We start from the raw sequence: 20,424 nt of genomic DNA on the forward strand, positions 1-20,424 counted from the left end.
CGCGATCTCTCTGAAATTCCAAATTCCGAATTCTAAATTGTAAGTAATACACAATGAGCAAGAAAATAGGGTGGTGATTGAGTTGTATATAGAGGGAGGGAAGTACGGGAAGAGGTGCATGTTGTACAAGGAAACCAAATTCGAATAGGAAACAAAAATTAAACTGAGAAAACTAGTTTCCAAATATATCAGGAGATCATGATTCTATTACTTGATTTACACGTCATCGACATTCTGATCTTTAATTTCCTTTTTTCCCCATGTACAAAACCCTTATTTTAAAGAAAAAAAATAATCTTTTCCTTTTTTTCCCCAAGGAAGATAATAATGGCATCCGGTATTTTTTTTTTTGGTAAATTGTAGTAACGGTCCTTTAACTTTAATTCAATTAGAGCAATGGTCTCTCAACTAAAACTCCATTACCATTGATCCCTCAGCTCATCAAAACGTGCAACTATAGTCCCTCAACTAAAAATCTATTACCATTGGTCCCTCAACTATAATCCAACTGGAAAAATGGTCCCTCAACTTTAATCCAATTGGAGCAATGGTCTCTCAATTTTAACCCAATTGTAGTAATGGTTCTTCAAACATAACTCATTTTGACAAAATCCTAACGAAGTTGACGAAAATGACCATAGCTACACGTTTTGATGAGTTGAGGGACCTCAATTGTAGCAATGGTCCTTCCAACGTAACTTATTTTGACAAAAGTCTAACGAAGTTGACGAAAATGACCATAACTATGCATTTTGATAAGGGATCAATGATAATGAACTTTTAGTTAAGGGACCATTGTTACAATTTACTCTTTTTTTTTATACAACGATATTCAATTTAAGGAGAGGAGGATTGGGTTAAGCCACACAATAGGTCAGCCACTAACTAGATATAGAATTCAACACAAGTATAAGGCATTTTTATTCAAAATTGTCCCTGAGATTGACATCTCTTCACTTTGGTTCTTGATATTTGAAATTGATGTAAGTGATCTTGAGTTTGTCCACCGTCAAGCATTTTAGTCATTCCGTGAAAATCTATGTTAAATAAGAACCAAAATGACAAAAATACCCTCAACTCAATAAACAATGGGCCAAATGATTTAATAAAAATTAAGGGTACTTTTATTATTTTGGTCCTTATTTAACATAGAATTTTCACAAAATAGACAAAATGATTGACAATGGACAAACTTATTGACTACTTCTATCGATTGTAAATTTCATGGATCAAAGTGATGAGTTATGCCAATCTAAAAGATCATTTGACTAAAAAGCCTAATATAATATTTCATCGCTATCCATGTGTGACGAACTTGATACCCCGCAATTACAAATGAAGAGGAACAGGTAAATTCTCATATTTTTGTTAGACGAAGTCAAGCTCAAGCTGTTCTTGTTAACCCAAGTATTGGAAGAAGGACAGCAGGCCAAGCTGTACAGACAGCACAGCAAGCATTTGCTGACTCATGAACAGCAGGGAAAGGAATGTGCATGTGCATGTGTGCTGTCCGAAGTCTTCCCATGCGTGCTTGGTTACTGTTAAAGCATTTTCCCGTGTGTGCTGTCAGAAGACAGCAGATGGTGCTGCTGCATGTGTGTGTGCTGTTACCTAGTAGTTTAATGTGTAAAGGTGTATAGATGGTGCTGCGGCATGTGTGTGTGCATGCTGTCACTTACAGTTTAATCTGTAAAGTTGTTGTTGTGGTGTATATATCAAAGCCTTCCCGTAAGGCCTGTGATAAGATTGTTTGAAGTATTAAAATTGATATCAGAAAGTTTCACATGGTATTGAGCCTCTCATTGTCTAACGACTAGATCCTGTTTGTTTTTTTTTTTTTTTTCCCCACGCTTCAATGGCTGAAAACAATGCCAGTTCTTCCACCAACCCACCTACCACCAATCAGTTTCATCCGTTTTCCACTATTGTTAATATCAAGCTTGACAGAACCAACTACCCACTGTGGTTGGCTCAAATTCTCCCAATTCTCAAAAGTAGAGATCTGATGGGGTATGTTGATGGTACTTTGGTGTGCCCTCCAAAAAACTTGCCTGGTGCTACCACTGTCAATCCTGCATACAGTGCGTGGATTCAACAAGATCAAATGATCTTGAGTTGGATAAATGGCTCCTTGACAGCGTCTGTTTTAGCTACTGTGGCAAGCAAGAGAACTGCGCGTGCCACTTGGGAAGCTTTAGAGCAAAGGTATGCCTCTACTTCTCAGAACAGAATTTTGTTCCTGCGGAATGAGTTGCTGCAGACAAAGAAAGGTAATCTTTCTGTTGTGGATTACCTGGATCGCATGAATGCGATTGCTAATAATCTTGCTCTCGCGGGTCAACCGGTCAGTGATGATGAACTCGTGCAGATTGTGTTGAACAATCTAGGACCTGCATTTGAGATGACAGTAAGTGCTGCTCAAGCTAGGGATACCCCGATCACCTATCCCACCCTTGAGGCACTTCTGTTGACAACTGAACGACGAATGGTGGATCAGAATAATTCCTTGGCTGAACCTGCACCTGTCAACGCCTTCGTTGCCACTAGAGGACGTGGCGGTGGACGATAGCGTGGGAATGGAAGAGGAATGTCTTCCTTCACCCGTGCTTCTCTGTCAAATCAGCGTGGCATCAATCCTCGCAATCCTACCAATCAGCGCAACCAGCAGTTTAATGGTGAGAAATCCTCTTTTTCTGGTGAGCGTATTATTTGCCAAATATGTGGCAAACCAGGTCATCCTGCGCTTGATTGCTTCCAAAGAATGAATTCTGCTTATGAAGGTCGGATTCCTGCTCACAAACTCACAGCCATGTCCTCCTCGCCTATTACTCTCAACAAGCAATCCAATGGTACCTGGCTGTTAGACAGTGGTGCGAATGCACATGTCACTCCTGACCTTCAAAATTTGGTTAATCCCAAAGAGTACACTGGTAATGAAACTATTGGGGGTGTAGGTAATGATTCTGGCATCACTATTTCTCATTTTGGTTTCCAACAACTAAATACTAAAGCTTGTTCTTTTGATTTGAATGACGTTCTTCACTGCCCAACTGCTTCTCAAAACATCATATCTGCTCATAGGTTTACTTTAGACAACAATTGCTACCTGCTAATCTTCCCATATTTTTTTCTTGTTAAGGACCTCAAGACTCGGAAGACGCTTTTCCGAGGGAGATGTGAGAATGGGTTATACCCATTTCCAAATGGCAGTGGACGGTTCCAGTCTTCAATGTCAGCCTTGGTAGGGGTACGGTGTTCAGTGCAAAAATGGCATGCTAGACTTGGTCATCCTGCCAACTCAATAATTAAGTTTTTAATTTCCAAAAAACTAGTACCACTTCATGGTACTCCTCATGTAAGCTTTTGTGAGTCATGTCCCTTAGGAAAGAGTAAAAAGTTACCTTTCAATTTGTCCGAGTCTGTTTCTACGTCTCCATTGGAACTTTTGCACTCTGATGTCTGGTCTTCTCCCGTTATTTCTAATGAAAATTTTCGTTACTGTGTGTTGTTTGTGGATGACTACTCTAGGTATTCTTGGATTTTTCCCATGAAAAATAAAAGTGAAGTTTTTGAGATATTTGTAAAATTTAAAGCCACTGTCGAAAACATGTTTAATCTTGCCATTAAAACCTTTCAATGTGATGAAGGGGGGGAATATAAAAGTCGTGCTTTTCAACAGTTTCTTTCTGACTGTGGGATTTCACAACGTTTTTCCTGCCCAAAACATCCTGAACAAAATGGACTTGCAGAAAGGAAACATCGCCATATTGTTGAAACCAGTATAGTTATGCTTTCTCAATCTCACGTTCCTAATCAGTTTTGGTTTGATGCTTGTTCTACCGCTACGTACCTGATAAATCGCATGCCAACAAAACTTTTATCCAATATGTCACCTTATGAGAAGTTGTTTAAAAGAGTTCCAAAGTATGACATGTTGAAAGTGTTTGGTTGTCAATGTTTTCCATGGTTAGTCCCATACACACAACATAAACTGCAACCAAAATCAAAAGCTTGTGTTTTCTTAGGTTATTCACTGAATCACCAAGGCTACAAATGTTTGGAATTGTCCACAAGACGAATTTACTTGTCTCGCCATGTCCTATTCGATGAGGACTCTTTCCCTTTTAAGGGACTCACATCTACCTCAGAAAATGTCGTCGATTCAGGTACATTTAACTCTCCCGTGGTATTATTTAATTTTGATGATATTAGCACGTCTCCTTTATCTCACTCACCTAATGTACCTGCTATTCCTCTCCGTCAAAATTGTCCTTCTAATGAAATTCTTTCCTTACCCTCCACTGCACCGTCTGAACCTGTCCCTAATCCTTCAATTGACTCATCCAGTCCACCCTCTACTACACCCGTGTCATCCTTTCCTCCAAACACCACACAGTTTCAACCTGCCCCACCCACCGCACCGACTACACCCGTGTCGGCCTTACCTCTGTCATCACCCATACCTTCACATGAACAAGCTGTGGTATCCATGGAATCAGTACAAGTGCTGTCAGAAAATAATGGCCATCGAATGACTACACGATCAAAGTCTGGCATCCAAAAACCTAACCTTAAATATGCTATGCATGTAACTGTTGACCAGTTTCCAATTGAACCGACTTGTTTCAGTCAAGCTGTCAAGTCTCAGGAATGGAGAAATGCCATGGTACAGGAATTTAATGCGCTACAACGATGTGGCACGTGGAGTTTGGTCCCGTTTCATCCAAAGATGAATTTGCTCCCAAATAAATGGGTGTTCAAATTGAAAAGACGTGCAGATGGAACAATTGAGCGCTATAAGGCTCGCCTTGTCGCAAATGGTTTTCATCAGAAGGCTGGTGTGGATTATAATGAGACTTTTAGTCCTGTGGTTAAACACAACACCATTAGGCTTGTTTTAAGTCTTGCAGTTTCCAAAGGTTGGCAAGTTAGGCAGCTTGACGTCCAAAATGCGTTTCTGCATGGTTTCTTGAACGAAGAAGTTTACATGCGTCAACCGTCGGGTTTTGTTGATCAACAGTTACCCAATCATGTTTGTAAACTTCAACGGAGCATTTACGGTCTTAAACAGGCTCCGAGGGCATGGTTTCAGAGGTTTTCAGATTTCCTGCTTCAACTTGGTTTTCAGGAATCAACTTGTGATTATAGTTTGTTTGTGTTCAACCAAAAAGGGGTGTATCTTATCCTGCTAATCTACGTGGATGATATTCTGATTACTGGCAACAGTTCTTCTCACATCATTCAGTTAATTCAAAAGCTGGGTACTTTGTTTTCCATGAAGGATTTGGGACTACTTAATTATTTTTTGGGTGTAGAGGTTAAGTACGATGGAAATCGAATGCATTTGTGCCAATCCAAGTATGCTCTTGATTTATTGTCACGCACACATTTCACTGATGCCAAACCGATTTCTACACCCATGTCTTCTGGTCAAAAACTCAGTGCATATGTTGGAGATCCGTTTGATAAACCAGAAATGTATCGTAGTGTTGTCGGTGCTCTACAATACTTAACGATAACTCGTCCCGATTTATCTTATGCAGTTAACCAAGTATGCCAGTTTATGCATGCTCCAACAACTTTTCACTGGATGGCAGTCAAACGGATTCTACGATACTTGAAGGCGACGCATAGTCATGGTCTCCTTTACAAGCCAGGTACTACCCATCTTTCTGCTTTTTCAGGTGCGGACTATGCTGGGAATCCGGATACTCGGCATTCAACTGGGGGGTTTTGTATTTATCTTGGTTCAAATCTGGTTTCATGGAGTTCAAAAAAACAGAAAACTGTTTCTCGATCGAGTGCTGAGGCCGAGTATAGGCAACTTGCCTACACCGCAACTGAGCTTTCGTGGTTGAGGTCTTTATTTCGGGACTTGCAGTTACATCTTACTCGACCTCAAATATGGTGTGACAATGTGTCTTCAATTGCTCTTGCTTCCAATCCGGTGTTCCATTCTAGAACCAAACATTTAGAGGTTGATTATCACTATGTCAGGGAGAAAGTGGTTCGTGGTGAACTGTTGGTTAATTATATTTGTTCACAAGATCAGCTTGCAGATTTATTTACCAAAGGTCTGTCTTCGTCTCGATTCAATTTATTGGTGTCCAAGCTTCCAGTTGTTCCTCAACCTGTTAGCTTGCGGGGGGGTGTTAGACGAAGTCAAGCTCAAGCTGTTCTTGTTAACCCAAGTATTGGAAGAAGGACAGCAGGCCAAGCTGTACAGACAGCACAACAAGCATTTGCTGACTCATGAACAGCAGGGAAAGGAATGTGCATGTGCATGTGTGATGTCCGAAGTCTTCCCATGCGTGCTTGGTTACTGTTAAAGCATTTTCCCGTGTGTGCTGTCAGAAGACAGCAGATGGTGCTGCTGCATGTGTGTGTGCTGTTACCTAGTAGTTTAATGTGTAAAGGTGTATAGATGGTGCTGCGGCATGTGTGTGTGCATGCTGTCACTTACAGTTTAATCTGTAAAGTTGTTGTTGTGGTGTATATATCAAAGCCTTCCCGTAAGGCCTGTGATAAGATTGTTTGAAGTATTAAAATTGATATCATAAAGTTTCACAATTTTACCCCTACCATCGCACGTCGCCATTTTTTTTTTTTTTTTTTTTTTTTTCCATCTCAAGTAACCATATTTGACCTGGGAGTTGCTTACTGATCAACATGTTTTATTAGCTATTAGAATGTGGTTATTATGGTATGAGTAGCAGGTGGATTGGGTGCAACTTGCCACCCGGGGTGGAATTTTCGCAATTGATGGAGGGTTCTTACCTCTTGCTGTTGAGTCGGACTCGATAATGGCTGTTCAAATGAATTTGCAACAGGCCAACATATTGTGTTTAATTTGAACTCACATTATCTGCAGCGAAATACAGTGAAGGTGGACGTCTGTATCGAAGATGAAACAACTACATGCTGAAACCGCCCAGATGTACAAGACGCACTTCATCATGCTCGGCTTACTAGAGTCACAAATTGGACAGTTTGCAGCAACTAATCATCTCATTTTAATTACCAGGATAACTTTATCAAGAACGAAAGCAGAAGCGAAATAACCGACTTCCAACAGTGAATTAATTGAAATAAAATTGCAAAAAAATCGCAAATCTCTAAACAAAACTAAACATTAGTAGAAGACTAGAAGTTCGATAACCAAGGATTAGAGATGGTGTCCTTAATTAATCTTCTTGTGTGATTCTGAGCTTGAAAGCCACGCACTTGGCAGCATTGGACGTTTCACAGGCAATGGAGGCTTCGATTCCATGGCTGAAGTACTAGAAACAGAAGTAGTACTCATCGGATTCTTCGGTTGCAAGGCTGAAGTACTAGTACTAGTAGTAGTAGCATTCACCGAATTCTTATTAAACCACCCCATTGGGCCAATTCGAGAGTAATTTTTTTACCTAATGCGCCATGAATGAATGGCTTTACATGGTCTTGTGAGGGGGGATTCTGCACATAAAAATTCGCAGGCTTCAAGCGTCCAGGTGTTTTGCTTGCGCTTGACTCAGTTTGGGATAAATTTTGATTTTGTTTTGCAGCATAAATCTTATGTCTTTCCATGGAATCAATCTCCAGTGTCAAGGCCTGTATCTTGGATTCGAGTGAAGCAATGAGTTTAATCAATTCATCCTCTGGAAACAGGGCAATCCGAGCATCCTATATTGGGTACTTGTCCTCAGAAATCTGCTTATTGCCTTGTTTTTGAAGCTTGGGATTGACATCATCATCATCATCTCCGTCCTCATCATCATCACCATCACCATCATCGGGGCCATCATCTTTCTTCTTCTTGGCCTCATAAAAATGGGACAAACTGAAGTTTCTCTTTTGGAAACCGGGGGCAGCAGCATCCTTGGAAGCCTTGTACCTGTCAAGAATGCGATTGAATTCAGCTGGATCTTGCAGCCACGTCTCCGGCTGAATTGGTCTAATCCCCTTCTTTTGATCAGCCTCGTAGACAACCAAGGCTACATCAATGTCACAAAGTTTGGAGAGCTCGTCGGCCTTCCTGTATACACTAGTCTTTCTCTTATGAAAGGCCGTCTTTCGAGCACTGTCGTTGGGTATGAGTTCCAAGCTTCTTCTCGTAGGAGATTATGATTTTGTTACTTGATTTACACGTCAACATTCTAATCAAAACCTTTGAACAAAACGAAAAGACACTGCACGCAAATGAGACTAGAAACTTGTTAAGCCTGTATGCACCGCCTCCGCCTTAGCCGCTAAACTTGAGCAGCAAGGAGCAATCCCTTCCCCTCCCGCAGTGATGAAACATCCCACCCCATCTTCCTCACTATCCATTGTTTACAGCAGACGCACTGCTATATGCACAACCGGCAAACCTCCGTCAAAAACTACATCATTTTGACATGTCCAGATCCTCTATAGACCAAACACCAACTGCTGGACGTTTTCAAATCTTTGTATTTACAAGGTTAATGTCTTCAACATGCGTGCTTGGTTACGGACGAGAAGCATCTGAAAGTATTCACGAAAGCCACTTTACTCCTTGAAAGTCATTTTCTCAAATACAAACGATATTCTACACTATGAGGAGGAAGGGTTTCCTACTTTTATCTCCTATAGTCAAATCCGTCGTCAAATTTTCCGTCCAACATGCTGACATGGCAAACGAGAACCGTACAGAAAAATAACTAAAATTTTGAACAGGTGCGATACGTGCATATCAATAATATCAACAGTGACAACAAAATCAAAGAAACCACAGATTTCATTTGAAACATTTTACAAGTACACATTTTTTTTGCTACCATCCAATCGGCCCATCGTTTTGTACTATGCTGAACTCTGCAACGGGCAAAAAATGGAACATACAACATTTTATGAATAAATGATTTACTTCAGACATACAATAACGATTGAAATACTGAACCTGCTTTGAGTTACCACCACCGGTAAGTCAACTGCCCCAAGTAGAATTTACTTTGGGAGTTGGCTACCAGGTGCACCGACATTAACTTAACAGACAAGGGCAATAAACAGAAATTAAATCGCACAAAGTGAGAAGAGAGAGACAGAGAGAGAAGGCGCCGGGAGTGGAATAGCTCGGCCTTATCCCGCACAAGGGAAGCAAGAAACTTGGTCAGGCAAGGCATGCAACATCGATCAGTGGAAGAAAAGTGGAGGCAAAACACAACTTTTGGCCACATTGCACATCTAAATGCCAAGTGCGCCTGTTACAGGGTCACGACCTGCATTTGCATCCTTGTGTTTCAAAGACAGGTTTGCAAATTGGGAATCAAGGTCTCTGCTGTTAGAGCGGCTATGGCTAGAAGAAGGTCGCTGCTGTTGATGCTGCTGTTGTTGCTGATACAAGGCTCGTAGCCTCCCAATCTCCCTCTCCAATAATTCTTGTTCCACTGAAAATGGTAACACACATCTTAGTCACCTTATTAAATAATGAATACCAAAAAGGGGTAAAGAAGGTTCTGCTGTTGACATGACAGATACGTCAAAACCGCTTCCAGATACGTGGGCCTTCTAAATCTTCCATGCATTTTTCAGTGTGGTTTAAATCATGTTTATTGTAACTTTCAATATTTTAGGAAGAGCCAAGGCATCCAATTGCAAACCCGTGAAGGTAGCCCTGGAGAGGGCGTTCACATTCATTTAAATGCAAATGTTCTGGCTTGAATTCTCCCTAAGATGCGTATGAAGGGTAAAATGTACTTTGAGCCTGCTAACTATCGCAAAAATTCCAGGTATTCAGGTGATAAAAGAGTAACCATAGGTAAAACATCTCTCTTCCAAACCCAAGGCTATTACAATCCACATGGTCCCCGCACTCAAATTGTTAAATATTATGCTTAAGTCTAACAACTTCTATGTGTTATCTAATTTTCTCCAGATCTTCATAGCATAAATTCTCATTGTTCTCCATTTGAGTACCAATCATCCTCAAACAGCCATGGGTATGAAGTGTAAAATGTACCTTGAGAAAGCTTCAGGCTTATAACTTTTTCAGCTTCTGATTCAAATAATCCAAAACTTAATACACAGTTCTAATTTTACTCGAAACATATTATCCAAATTCAAGTAACAGATGAAGCCAAAAATGCATAGATTATGAAAACCTGAATGTTCAAGGTAGAAGCTTACAGTATTTGATAAGCTGCTCCTGTGCTATACTTTCTAAGCGCTGCTTGAGGGCTTTGTTCTCCATGCTCAGAATCATATTCTGCTGGTTGAGAAACTCAAGCTCAGCCGAAACTTCAGTCCCTTCTGCCTGTGGAGTAACACATGCAGGAACAATATTGTGAATCATAAAATACCTCATAAGAAAACCCAATTCAAACTTAAATAGAGTAGTTCCAGCTTTTGCTGGCACTTGCCTGTAAAGCTTGTACATTCCTCTCCAGCTCTGCTATGTATTGAAGTTTCCGAACCCGTGAACGTTGAGCAAATTGCCTACAATAACTAGTATTTCAGTCTACATAAAATATAGTTTAATATTCCAATTCAAGAATACACCAACCAAGTTTCTAGAATTATGACCATTAGTGCTGTTAAAAGGAAATGATTATATCAAACCCAAAATCTGCATCATGATACAGAGCAAGTTGATAATTTTTTTGAGAAAGAAATGATTATATTAAACCCAAGAAAGGGAAAAAAGCAAAGGAGAGGTCAAAAAGACCACATCAAACAACCAGAGACACACAAACGAGAAAGAAGAAACAGCAGCAAGACTGAAAACTGAAAATCCAAACAAAACCCTAGAGAAAAATAAATAAATAGCAGCCTTCCAATCAATCCAAATTAGGAATAAAGGGGTATCTCTGAACTCTGAGGAAACAAAAGCCCAAAGCGTTGACTGAAAACAAATTCTGTCCCAAAGCTCCTCAAAACACAATCCATCGTAAGCTTAAAAACTCTCCTGTTTAGGCAACCCCCATCACCCTGGCCTTCTTGCCCTTGCACGCCAAATAATGATATTCACTAAGAAGAGATAAGCAGTCCCAAGGAATTATCCAGATAAGCAGTCACTAAGAGCCAGTTGATAATTATGAATCTAGAGTGTCCACAATTTAGTATGTAAAACAATTAGGAAAAACTTCTTGCATCAAAATTTTAACAAGGTTTAAAAAAATTATTTCACTCCACCCGAATTTTGAAAAGAAATCTGTGGAAATTTAACTTAAAACTTATGGCGATAGCCCTTAAGTGAATTACTCTTGAGATTTGAACAAGCAGCATTCAAATGCTTAAGAGCAAAGGGACAGTCCTAGTCCAGTCCTTCAACTATCTTCCTCCACTTTCCCAGAAAACTAAACTATATAAATTAAAACTATTAAATTAGCATACGTACTTCTCCACATTAGCTATAAAACAGATGATAGGTAGTATTCCACTTAGCTTCTCATGTTGTATTGTCTTCCCAAATTAGAAGAGTATATGAAGCTACACCTCATACGTAATCACGCGTAATATGTATTCCACATACATAGTCACGCCTAATACTCAGGGCCACATACTGGTCAACAACTCAACTTCATGCCTAACACCAGGTGATCTAAAGTAAATAGAGTAAACTTTCTTCATATTTGTAATATATTACAGGTGTATGCTTGCAATTAAGGACAAATTTGTCCAAATACAGCTATTTATATACTTAAATGCTTGCAGTATATTCATGTGATGTGCTTGCATGTAAGTTTTATGCATTTGTGTATGATTGTATGGATGCACTTAAAGTTGCACACTTGCAACATGGATGTAACAATGCAAATCCCAACGCCATGTAGCCCACTAAGTAACCAAGTTGCAGAGAAGCAACAAAGTACCCCTAACATACCACATACAAAGCATTGAAGGCTCCTGTATCCGTACCATAACTAGAAAAGTACCATAGTCCTTATTTCATCTATTCAAGTGCTCTTTCCAATTATTTACATTCCATTATGCTAGTCATCACATAGATCCATTTAAGGGAACAATTCTTATTTACACAAATTTATATGCATTCTAACTACAGTAAAGACTTTTGTAAAGCAGCCTCAAATTATGTTTTTTGGAATAAATTGAGTGTGAGATAGAGGGTGTATGTTTATTTCATCTGGAAAACCTATAAAACAACCTAAAGAAAAGTAGAGACAGATCAAAGAGACAACCTAATATGTAAGAGTAATTTTGCTATATTGATGTCAGGTAAAATGAGTACCGGCGCAAAGAAATAATAAATCAATTCATCTGGAAAATCCGCAACAGCCAGGAAAAAAAAAAATTGAAGTAGAGGCAGTAAAAGAGAAAACCAAAATTTATGTAGATTAATGTCACTTTGTTGGTATCAGGTAAAATGAGTAAAAGTATAGGTAAAATACTAAAGAAACTACATACTGTTTAGCACGTTTTGCATCTGTCTCAGATGCATAAGGCTTAGCATTGGAATTGTCCTTTCTCTCAGAAGAAGCCTTTGGATCATGAAGACCAGAATCAAAATGATCCTGCTTTTCACTCACTGTAGAGGCAATCCCATCAGCGTCTTGTGGTGTAGATAATGATCTTGAACTCTGAAGAATAATGTTATCCCTGGCAGAAGGAAGGCCCCCCAGGTTATTTACACTATTCAAAGAAGACTCCCATGCTTTATTCTTCTGCTTCACCAAGTTCAGTTCTGTGTATAATGAAGCATGTCGTAAATCTTTTCGAGGATCAAAGTCTTGAGATCCCCAAGAGGGTGCAGAAATCATATTATGATATTTGTACTCGTCTTGAGTGGCATAATCAAGGTTGGAAGCATTAATTGCATCCACATATGCAAAAGAGTCACTTGATGAACGACGATGACCTCCTCTGCGTATAGGTGTGTCTGGCTCATTAAGGAGATCATCAAGCCAAGAAGGTTGTTCCTCTATAAGTAGGCTCTCTGAGGAAGTCCTCTGGTGATGTGCATTTCCCTCTCTAGGCTTCTGAACAATTTTTGATCCAATTGCAGGACTAAGGACATAATCTGCATATGATGGGGCAACACTAGGAAATGGACTTTTAGGAGGAAGTAAAGGATGCTTTCCGGAATACATAAAATTTCTGATATTTGATGTACTCTTGGAGTTTGCCATTGCTGAAGCACAAACCAGTCCCTGTCAAACGATATAGTGTAAGATGACAGAGGCAGAAAAGGTATAGAACATGGAAAACAAATGTATAACTAAAGCACAGTGTTGACAAGCCAATTGATAAATATGTCACCATCAACAAAGGAAAATAGGAAAAGAAAAACATGGGATAAAGTCAATAACTTGCCACTAAACAATTGAAAACAGAAAGAAGACATAATAACTATAACTCTGCTATTAATATCCTTCTCCATGTTGACATGAATACACACCTACATCAATGGGCAAGAACACGTCTACTGGAAACTTCAAAATTATCAATATGATTCATAAGGCATACGAGTTTGAAACCCAAACATACACAAGCTTAAAACACAGATATGCCAGCATAGAAATACATTCAAATGGACAACACTACAACTACCCAACTTTCTGAGCAGTATGGTGATCACGAAGAAACCATTTTCATCGCTATAATAACATCGAAACCCAAATTAACACAAAACTAAAGCTTCCATCCAACTGGGTTTTCTGCTTTCTCCCCATTAAATGCCACCACGTACAGTTACACTCTAAATGAATCGGAGGGCCCAACCACAAGGCTAACTGTGTTAATGAAAAGCCAAAAATTCCCAATCACCGCACGCTACTGACTCAAAATATCAAATTTGTTCCTGAAGAAAACATGGAAAGAAAAGATAAAAGATGGAAACTTTTGAATTGAATAGAATCTCCTAAACAAATGAGGTCCTAATCACAGTTGGTTGAGGTGAGGGATTCGGGTTTCTCAGCCCCAAACAACAAAAATCTTCAGAGATTCAAACCTGCAAAGCTCATTTCATTTTCCCACATTTTCTCATCAGCCAAACAGACAACGAATCTCACAATTTCCGAAATGAAAAATCACACATAGAGCCCTCAAAAATCATCATTTGCAACGAAAAGATAATCATCAAGTGATTTATTGGACGAAATGCTGAGAATGTGTGCGATTATCAGCAAAATTAATCACAAACAGCTGCTGATTTGACGAAACACAGAAACGGAGATACACGCGCACGAAGCTAAAAATGCTTCCTTTTGCTTCGAGAAAATACACACAAACATATATATTTATATATATATATATATATGTATGTGTGTGTGTGTGTGTATTGATTACCTGTAGTGAACGAACAATCGAGATCTTGAAACGCAATGATCGAAGAATCAGAGATGTTTATCTGTCCTAGGGTTTCTGAGATATCAATGATTTAATACCCCTCTTCTCTTCGGAGAAGAAGCTCTCTCTCTCAATCTCTCTCTCCTCTCTCTCTCTCTCTCTATCTCTCTACTATTTCTTCTGGTTAATGTCTGGGGTTTGGATTGAAATTATATTTTGTTTTGTCCTTTTTAAATTATTTTATTATTTAAATGTTTTTTGTAAAATTTAATTGTCAACTTTGTATCTTTTGGATGCACAGCCTGCAAGTTGCAAGTGGCGCCTTTTTATTCTCCCTTTCCAGTTCATTTTTGCCTACCTAAATTCCTATTCTGGGATTAAAGATGGTCAACAAAGTTGAAACCACAGAGAAAATTTACATTTCATAACCGAGTTTTTTGTTTTTGAGGTATTTTTTTTTATTTCTATAATTATTAATAATGTGCAGATTTAGTCCTTGAATCGTTACAGTAATTACTTACTGTGATTCTTTTTAGAATAATGTGTTGATTTAGTATCTGAATTATTAATTCAACTTCTAAACTATTTTTTTTCTTCAGAAAAGTAAGCCCTTTAACTCATTAAATTTGCCAATTGCATTTCTACTATAAGACTCAAAGTTATTTTATTCAAATTTTCGTCGAGTCACATAACTTACATGTAATACATTTTAAAGTATACATTAATAGTTTTAATGTGTTTTAAGAACTTATTTTCTTGAAAAAATAATGTATAGAGTTAAATTTGGAGGGTATGTTGGCAATTTGATTCGTAATATATATGCAATATTAATTGCTTATTGACAAGATAATGACAGTATTACTCCATAACAGTATTACTCCATAAAGTGTGTTATCTATAAGTAACATGGCTTAAATTGATGAAACATTGGATAGACTAGCTTTGAATCTTATAGTAGGGATGAAATTGTCAGTTCTAATGATTTTAAGGACTAATTTAGAAACTTAACTTTCTCTTAAATATTAATTTAGGAACCAAATCGAAATGTTAGTTCACGATTTTAGGTGTAGAAAACCTAGAGACCAAGATCATCTTGTTCTCTTGGTTATTTTTTCATCAGAAATCTAAGGGTTACGACATATTTTACTATAGTCTTAAACAAAATGGGTGAATTTTTATTGACTTTTAATAATCATTTCGATTTTTAGTTTTTAGGTTTTGGTTTTCCTTTTTTTTTTAATTTAAAAAAATATAATTAAAAAATAGTTACCAAACAACCATTTAGATTTATAAACGAACATTTGGATTAAAAGTAAGTATACAAGAGAACTCAATTTCAACACATACTTCGATATTCCCAAAACGAGTTTGACTCTTTTTATTTTGTGAAAAGAATTGAAGTGATAATAATATTCTCTTCAATCAATAATTTAGATTATTATAAATCCTAATTCCCGAACCAACAATAATCTAACCCCAATTTAGAATGTTAATAGTATTAGTAGGGCCATTTTAACTTTTCTTTGTGGAGTTATGCAGCTTTTTTGCACACAAGCATTTCCTTTGGTTTTATTTTCTTATTACAAACGCAAAGTATAAATGAACAATGTGGAGTGAGTTATCATCTCAACATAATTAATTAGTTAATTAATCAAATTAAATTGATTAATTAATTAATTTAATTAATCAAATTAAATTGATTAATTAATTAATTTAATTAATAGGGTATTGACAAATAGGAAGAGTGAGAGGAGGAGTCGGCACTTAAAAAGTGCATGATGGGAGACAACCCATTCCTCATCAATAAAGTCAGCAACAAGATAACAAATTCAGTACAATATAAATCAAACATGTCCACATTTATTCAACCTAATTTGGAAAGAACTTGGCTCCTGAAGTCCTACTTACAACCAATCCAGGATGGACACGTGTCCAAATTTTGATTAAAAAATTCTAAATTTGAACACATGTCCATCCCGGATTGGTTGTAAGCAGGATCGGCCGTTGAATTTACGACAAGCAATCCCTAACCCTAAACGGTTGGATTGTCGAAATTCACTATAGATTGGGCCCCAGAAGGTGCCTCTTTTTGGGATCCCAATGTAAACACGCATACAAATGATATTGAGCAAGGAAAGATTTGAACTCGAAACATCGACTGCAAAGAGTATGCTCTTAAACAATAACAAAGCGCACCAAGCACGACCTAATTACGCCAAACTCACAAAACGTAAGGAAACCATCACCGAAATGACGTTAATTTTGAGCCAAGAAAACTCATTCATCTGTTTAACATATACAACATTATACTAACCTACATGCCGTGTAATTCGAAATGAATCTGGCAGCATACGAAGTCATGAAATCCCTAAAAAAACTCCTTGTGCTCATACAACATGTAAACACAAGCTTACTTACAAAGCCACTGGTTAAGGGTTCGTAAATAAGTTTGCGAATCTGAGTACTATCTACAACAGATGACGGGCTCGACTCATGTATCAAGCAGCTTCTTCCACCTGGCATACCCGAATATGAGAAAGAAGAGTAACACGGAAAATGCAGTAATACCCCCAACAAAGGGCTCAAATATCCCTTTCTTGGTGTATAATATACAGGGGATGTTCATACCAAATATACCAGATATCAAGGTCTCCACTGCTATCGCAAATGATGCAATGGTCAATGTCAACTGGAGCTGAATGAGTTCGTTTCGTTGGTTATCAAGTTGTATGTTGACATAATCCTCCGTGTCATCAATATACTCCCGCACCTACATCCAATGAACACAATACGAACATGAGCAGTATTCAAGGACGGATTAACACAATAACCAATCATGCTTAACATGCACAACTAACTGGTTTCTAAATTACAATTCTTATATACCAATGACAGTGAAATTAGTTCCAACTGGGAACCCACAAGAGGTCCAAAGCCTCCAAAGTATTCCAGGAGCAAGTGCAACCACAGAACTCTTACAGAAAATATGCAACATTTAAGAAATCTAACCTAAAATTCATTATCTGGAACTGAATCAAAGTTGATGCAACTGCATTAAAACACAAGCTAACGGTGACAAATGATATTTAATATTGTTTTGTAAAACGTTAAGTTCTCCAGGACGAGATCCTTTAAGTAGCATTTGTGTAAACTGAACTTAATAGTCAAGTTCTATAGTATAAAGTTGTTATAGTAGGTCATAACAATTAGCACTCACAGATAATATTTTGTTACGGGTTCCATCCAGTTGCATAAAATATGCCTCAAGCAGCATCTCTAGATCTTCTACGTCATCGTAATCCATATTGTTACTGTTTACCAAGCTCCCACTTCTGTTAGAACTAAGCCGACGTAAATAGGGTGCGGATATGCTATTTGAAGCAGAACGCCCCAACAAAGCCTCAGGCTGTTGATTCTGCATCCATTTCCTTGTTAAATATAAATGTGCCATATCTTCATTGTCATCCAACAAATGTTCGAGTTCATCCCTCACCTGAAATCAGACAGACACACGCTTCTAACTCAAAAGGAACTAAAAATATAAATATTAAATAGTGGCATACAGATAAAACATGTATGCTAAGTCCCCATTTTACATAAACTTTTTCTAGCATATTGTCAAATAGTAAGGAGTATCCACTTCTCTTTGTACTCCTGCACAATCTAGAAACAGCTAAAGCCTCAATCCCATGCACCACACAAATTCAATCCCACGCACCATACAAATTCAATCCCATTCTGACATCTAAGTATAAAAGGATTCTATCAAGTTGCCATGAGAAATGTACATTTTTCAGCTAAACTTGACGCCTCTTCCCTCGCAACAGTCATATAAAGTAAGTTATATGGATGTTGGTTTTGCCACCCCATCAAGTAGAAACAATTTCAAGAGAAGCCCCCTGTCGATCAATTTTCAACACAATAAGACCTAACTCCTGATACGATTCACTTCATATGCACTCAGTTATACAGGCTAACAATGTCAGTACTAAAACCAGAACAAGTCTAAAGGAAGCGTGGTAATAAAAATCTCATCAGAAATATCTTATTATTCACCAGAACATGAGGGCTTTCAAAAATTATTCAAACCTTCATGTCACTTACACATATGAGGATTTAGAAAATGGAACTCTGTCATCTCAAACATCATAATTTCAATTTCCTAAACCCTTTTATATTTACTTGTGCATTAAACTTAGGCTAAGGTTTGATTTAAAGTTTGGGCCTTAGATGCCAGAAACCTTTGCTATTCTTCATATGGCATGAATGCAGGAAAGGCTATAAAAAGAACAATTGTATTACCATGTGACTTAAAATATGAAACACAGATAAACGTAACTCAACAAAACAAGAGTTGATGAGAATGGCTCTCAACTATAATCAAATTATTCAGTGTGTCAAACAACCATAGCATCTAGCCCAGACAACCAACCCGATGTAACTAGGCGACCAGAAATATATGCTGAATAAATGTAAAGATGCTTTTATTAGTGAATTGAATGGCATTTTACGAGCGCACTACCATTACAAAATTCTATCTTTGATATATTGATGTATCTGTTTGTTTCAGTTCCTAATTCATGAAACATTCTTGAAGCAGATTCTGTCGAGACACTTAATTGGGGTTTATTTATGTCAATCTGGGATTTACTGCTTTATATTCATGGGTGATAGTGTTATATTATTTAAGGCAACAGTGGCTCCAAAAACCTTTTTCAGTTTTCAAAACAAATTGAAATATCACAAAAACTATGAATTGACAAACATTTTAACTCCAAGTTGCGTCAGGTTATTAATTCCCGACATAATTGAAATTAGACATGCAGCATAGCAAATCATCTGAAAAAATATAACAAAGAAAATAATGACAAATGATATCCCTCAAGAAGAAGGGTTAAGCAAACATACCTTCTGTACACGTGCAAGCAAACGCGTAAGAATGCTTTTCAAACTCCTCACAAGTTCAAGGTTCTTGGTGCTAACATTTCTAGCCAGTTCATCTAAAACAGGGTAGGCTTCTCTCTCAAGGTCTGCCACACTAGAATTCAAGTATGTACAGACAACTTCTAATGCAATCTCCAGAACCTGAAACTCAAATGGGAGATCACACTGCACACCTTCAACGACTTCAGGAACAGGTAACCATTGTTTTCCGCTTGAAACAATCATTCCACTAGCTAGTTCATCAAGTGGACTTGCTTCTTCTATCCTGGATTGCCTTTTCTGAGGAAGTTGTTGCCTTAGCTGATCCGCAAACGGAAGAACCTCCTGCCGAAGAGGATCAAGCAACAAAACCTCTTCCGCTGTAACTATAGCCTTTATAAACTCTAAATTAACCACCATGGCCTTCTCCCTAGCTGCAATTGAAATGAGAAAACATATTTCCATTGGTCATCATGGTCTGCTATGGCTACACAATTAAAAAACCAGTAAATAAGGTAACCCTAACCCTAACCCTAATGAGAATTCACATATAAGATAAAAAATGGGAGGAGGAGGAGGAGGAGGAGTACCAAGGATGCTGGAGGAATGGGAAAAGACAGGGCCGAGAATCCTCAAGTCCCGGGCGGGAATGGCGGCGCGTCGAATAATAGCATTCTTGTCACACTCGACGAGCTCTGATCCGCCAAAGCGGTCAAACCGCATCCAAAGCCTGGCTCCTCCGACCTTCTTCTTCCCCTTCACGCCACCGCCGCCAGCAACAACCGCGTTCAGATTATTATTATTGTTGTTGGTATTGGTACTGTTGATATGGACATTGGAGAGGGGAGGAGATCGAAACGGCTGCGGCGGAGAGGGAAAAGGGGAAGGGGGAGGGCCAATGAACTTCTTGGGGGGGCGGCGACGGATGCTGCTGCTGCGCTTGAAAGAGAAGGGACCCTTCCCCATTTTTGCTTCTCTTTCTCTTCCCGTTCCGTGTGTGTATTTAAGCGAGTCATGGATCTTTTACTTCCCCTTCTTCTCTCCTGCTCCGACTCCGACTCCGACTCCGCCTCCTCATCATCCCCAGCCGCTTGCTTCTTTCACGTTCTCTCTCTCAACTCCCAAACACACTTTATTTAGTTTTTAATTGTTTTTCTATATAATAAGGAACGCGAGAATTACGTGGCGGTGAGGTAAAGTAAGGAGATGTATTTAATTGAGATTACGTGGGTTTTTAATTTTTTTAATGAATTT

The 20,424-nt window shown here is 38.4% G+C and overlaps 2 protein-coding genes and 1 pseudogene across 5 annotated transcripts; all 3 read right to left on the reverse strand.

Annotated features, from left to right (window-relative positions):
- Positions 1-7,119: 7,119 nt before the first annotated feature.
- LOC137728165 (uncharacterized) lies at positions 7,120-8,310 on the reverse strand (annotated as a pseudogene).
- Positions 8,311-8,722: 412 nt separating this feature from the next.
- LOC137712702 (uncharacterized protein At4g06598) lies at positions 8,723-14,546 on the reverse strand. Of its 3 annotated transcripts, none has more exons than XM_068451839.2 (5): positions 14,248-14,546; positions 12,367-13,109; positions 10,358-10,437; positions 10,129-10,251; positions 8,723-9,389 (listed from the first exon to the last, which is right to left on the reverse strand). In XM_068451839.2, exons 2-5 carry the CDS (start codon positions 13,086-13,088, stop codon positions 9,187-9,189), a joined length of 1,128 nt encoding a protein of 375 aa, XP_068307940.2. In that variant the 5' UTR covers positions 13,089-13,109; positions 14,248-14,546; the 3' UTR covers positions 8,723-9,186. The 3 variants fall into 3 exon arrangements, with proteins under 3 accessions (XP_068307940.2, XP_088541656.1, XP_088541657.1); XM_088685530.1 differs by having other exon boundaries at positions 12,367-13,090; positions 14,248-14,444; XM_088685531.1 differs by lacking the exon at positions 8,723-9,389 and adding an exon at positions 9,739-10,017 and having other exon boundaries at positions 10,104-10,251; positions 14,248-14,460.
- Positions 14,547-16,478: 1,932 nt separating this feature from the next.
- LOC137712950 (magnesium transporter MRS2-4) lies at positions 16,479-20,334 on the reverse strand. Of its 2 annotated transcripts, XM_068452161.2 has the most exons (5): positions 19,761-20,285; positions 19,156-19,604; positions 17,465-17,740; positions 16,876-17,017; positions 16,479-16,763 (listed from the first exon to the last, which is right to left on the reverse strand). In XM_068452161.2, exons 1-5 carry the CDS (start codon positions 20,134-20,136, stop codon positions 16,552-16,554), a joined length of 1,455 nt encoding a protein of 484 aa, XP_068308262.2. In that variant the 5' UTR covers positions 20,137-20,285; the 3' UTR covers positions 16,479-16,551. The 2 variants fall into 2 exon arrangements, with proteins under 2 accessions (XP_068308262.2, XP_068308270.2); XM_068452169.2 differs by having other exon boundaries at positions 16,479-17,017; positions 19,761-20,334.
- Positions 20,335-20,424: the final 90 nt, after the last annotated feature.

This window comes from Pyrus communis, chromosome 15 (assembly GCF_041283825.1).
Source record: "Pyrus communis isolate YQ-2024b chromosome 15, ASM4128382v1, whole genome shotgun sequence".
In the NCBI taxonomy this organism is placed as follows: Eukaryota; Viridiplantae; Streptophyta; class Magnoliopsida; order Rosales; family Rosaceae; genus Pyrus; species Pyrus communis.

What these genes read in the sequence shown, in the direction of transcription:
- LOC137712702 (XM_068451839.2), bottom strand. Translation starts at nt 13,088, where the DNA reads ATGGCAAACTCCAAGAGTACATCAAATATCAGAAATTTTATGTATTCC. An exon ending in TGTACAAGCTTTACAGGCAA is followed by an intron (nt 10,252 to 10,357) that starts GTGCCAGCAAAA and finishes CTCCACAGGCAG; the next exon opens with AAGGGACTGAAGTTTCGGCT. An exon ending in GGAGCAGCTTATCAAATACT is followed by an intron (nt 9,390 to 10,128) that starts GTAAGCTTCTAC and finishes TACCATTTTCAG; the next exon opens with TGGAACAAGAATTATTGGAG.
- LOC137712950 (XM_068452161.2), bottom strand. Translation starts at nt 20,136, where the DNA reads ATGGGGAAGGGTCCCTTCTCTTTCAAGCGCAGCAGCAGCATCCGTCGC. An exon ending in TGCTTGCACGTGTACAGAAG is followed by an intron (nt 17,741 to 19,155) that starts GTATGTTTGCTT and finishes GTCTGATTTCAG; the next exon opens with GTGAGGGATGAACTCGAACA. An exon ending in CCCGTAACAAAATATTATCT is followed by an intron (nt 17,018 to 17,464) that starts GTGAGTGCTAAT and finishes CATTGGATGTAG; the next exon opens with GTGCGGGAGTATATTGATGA.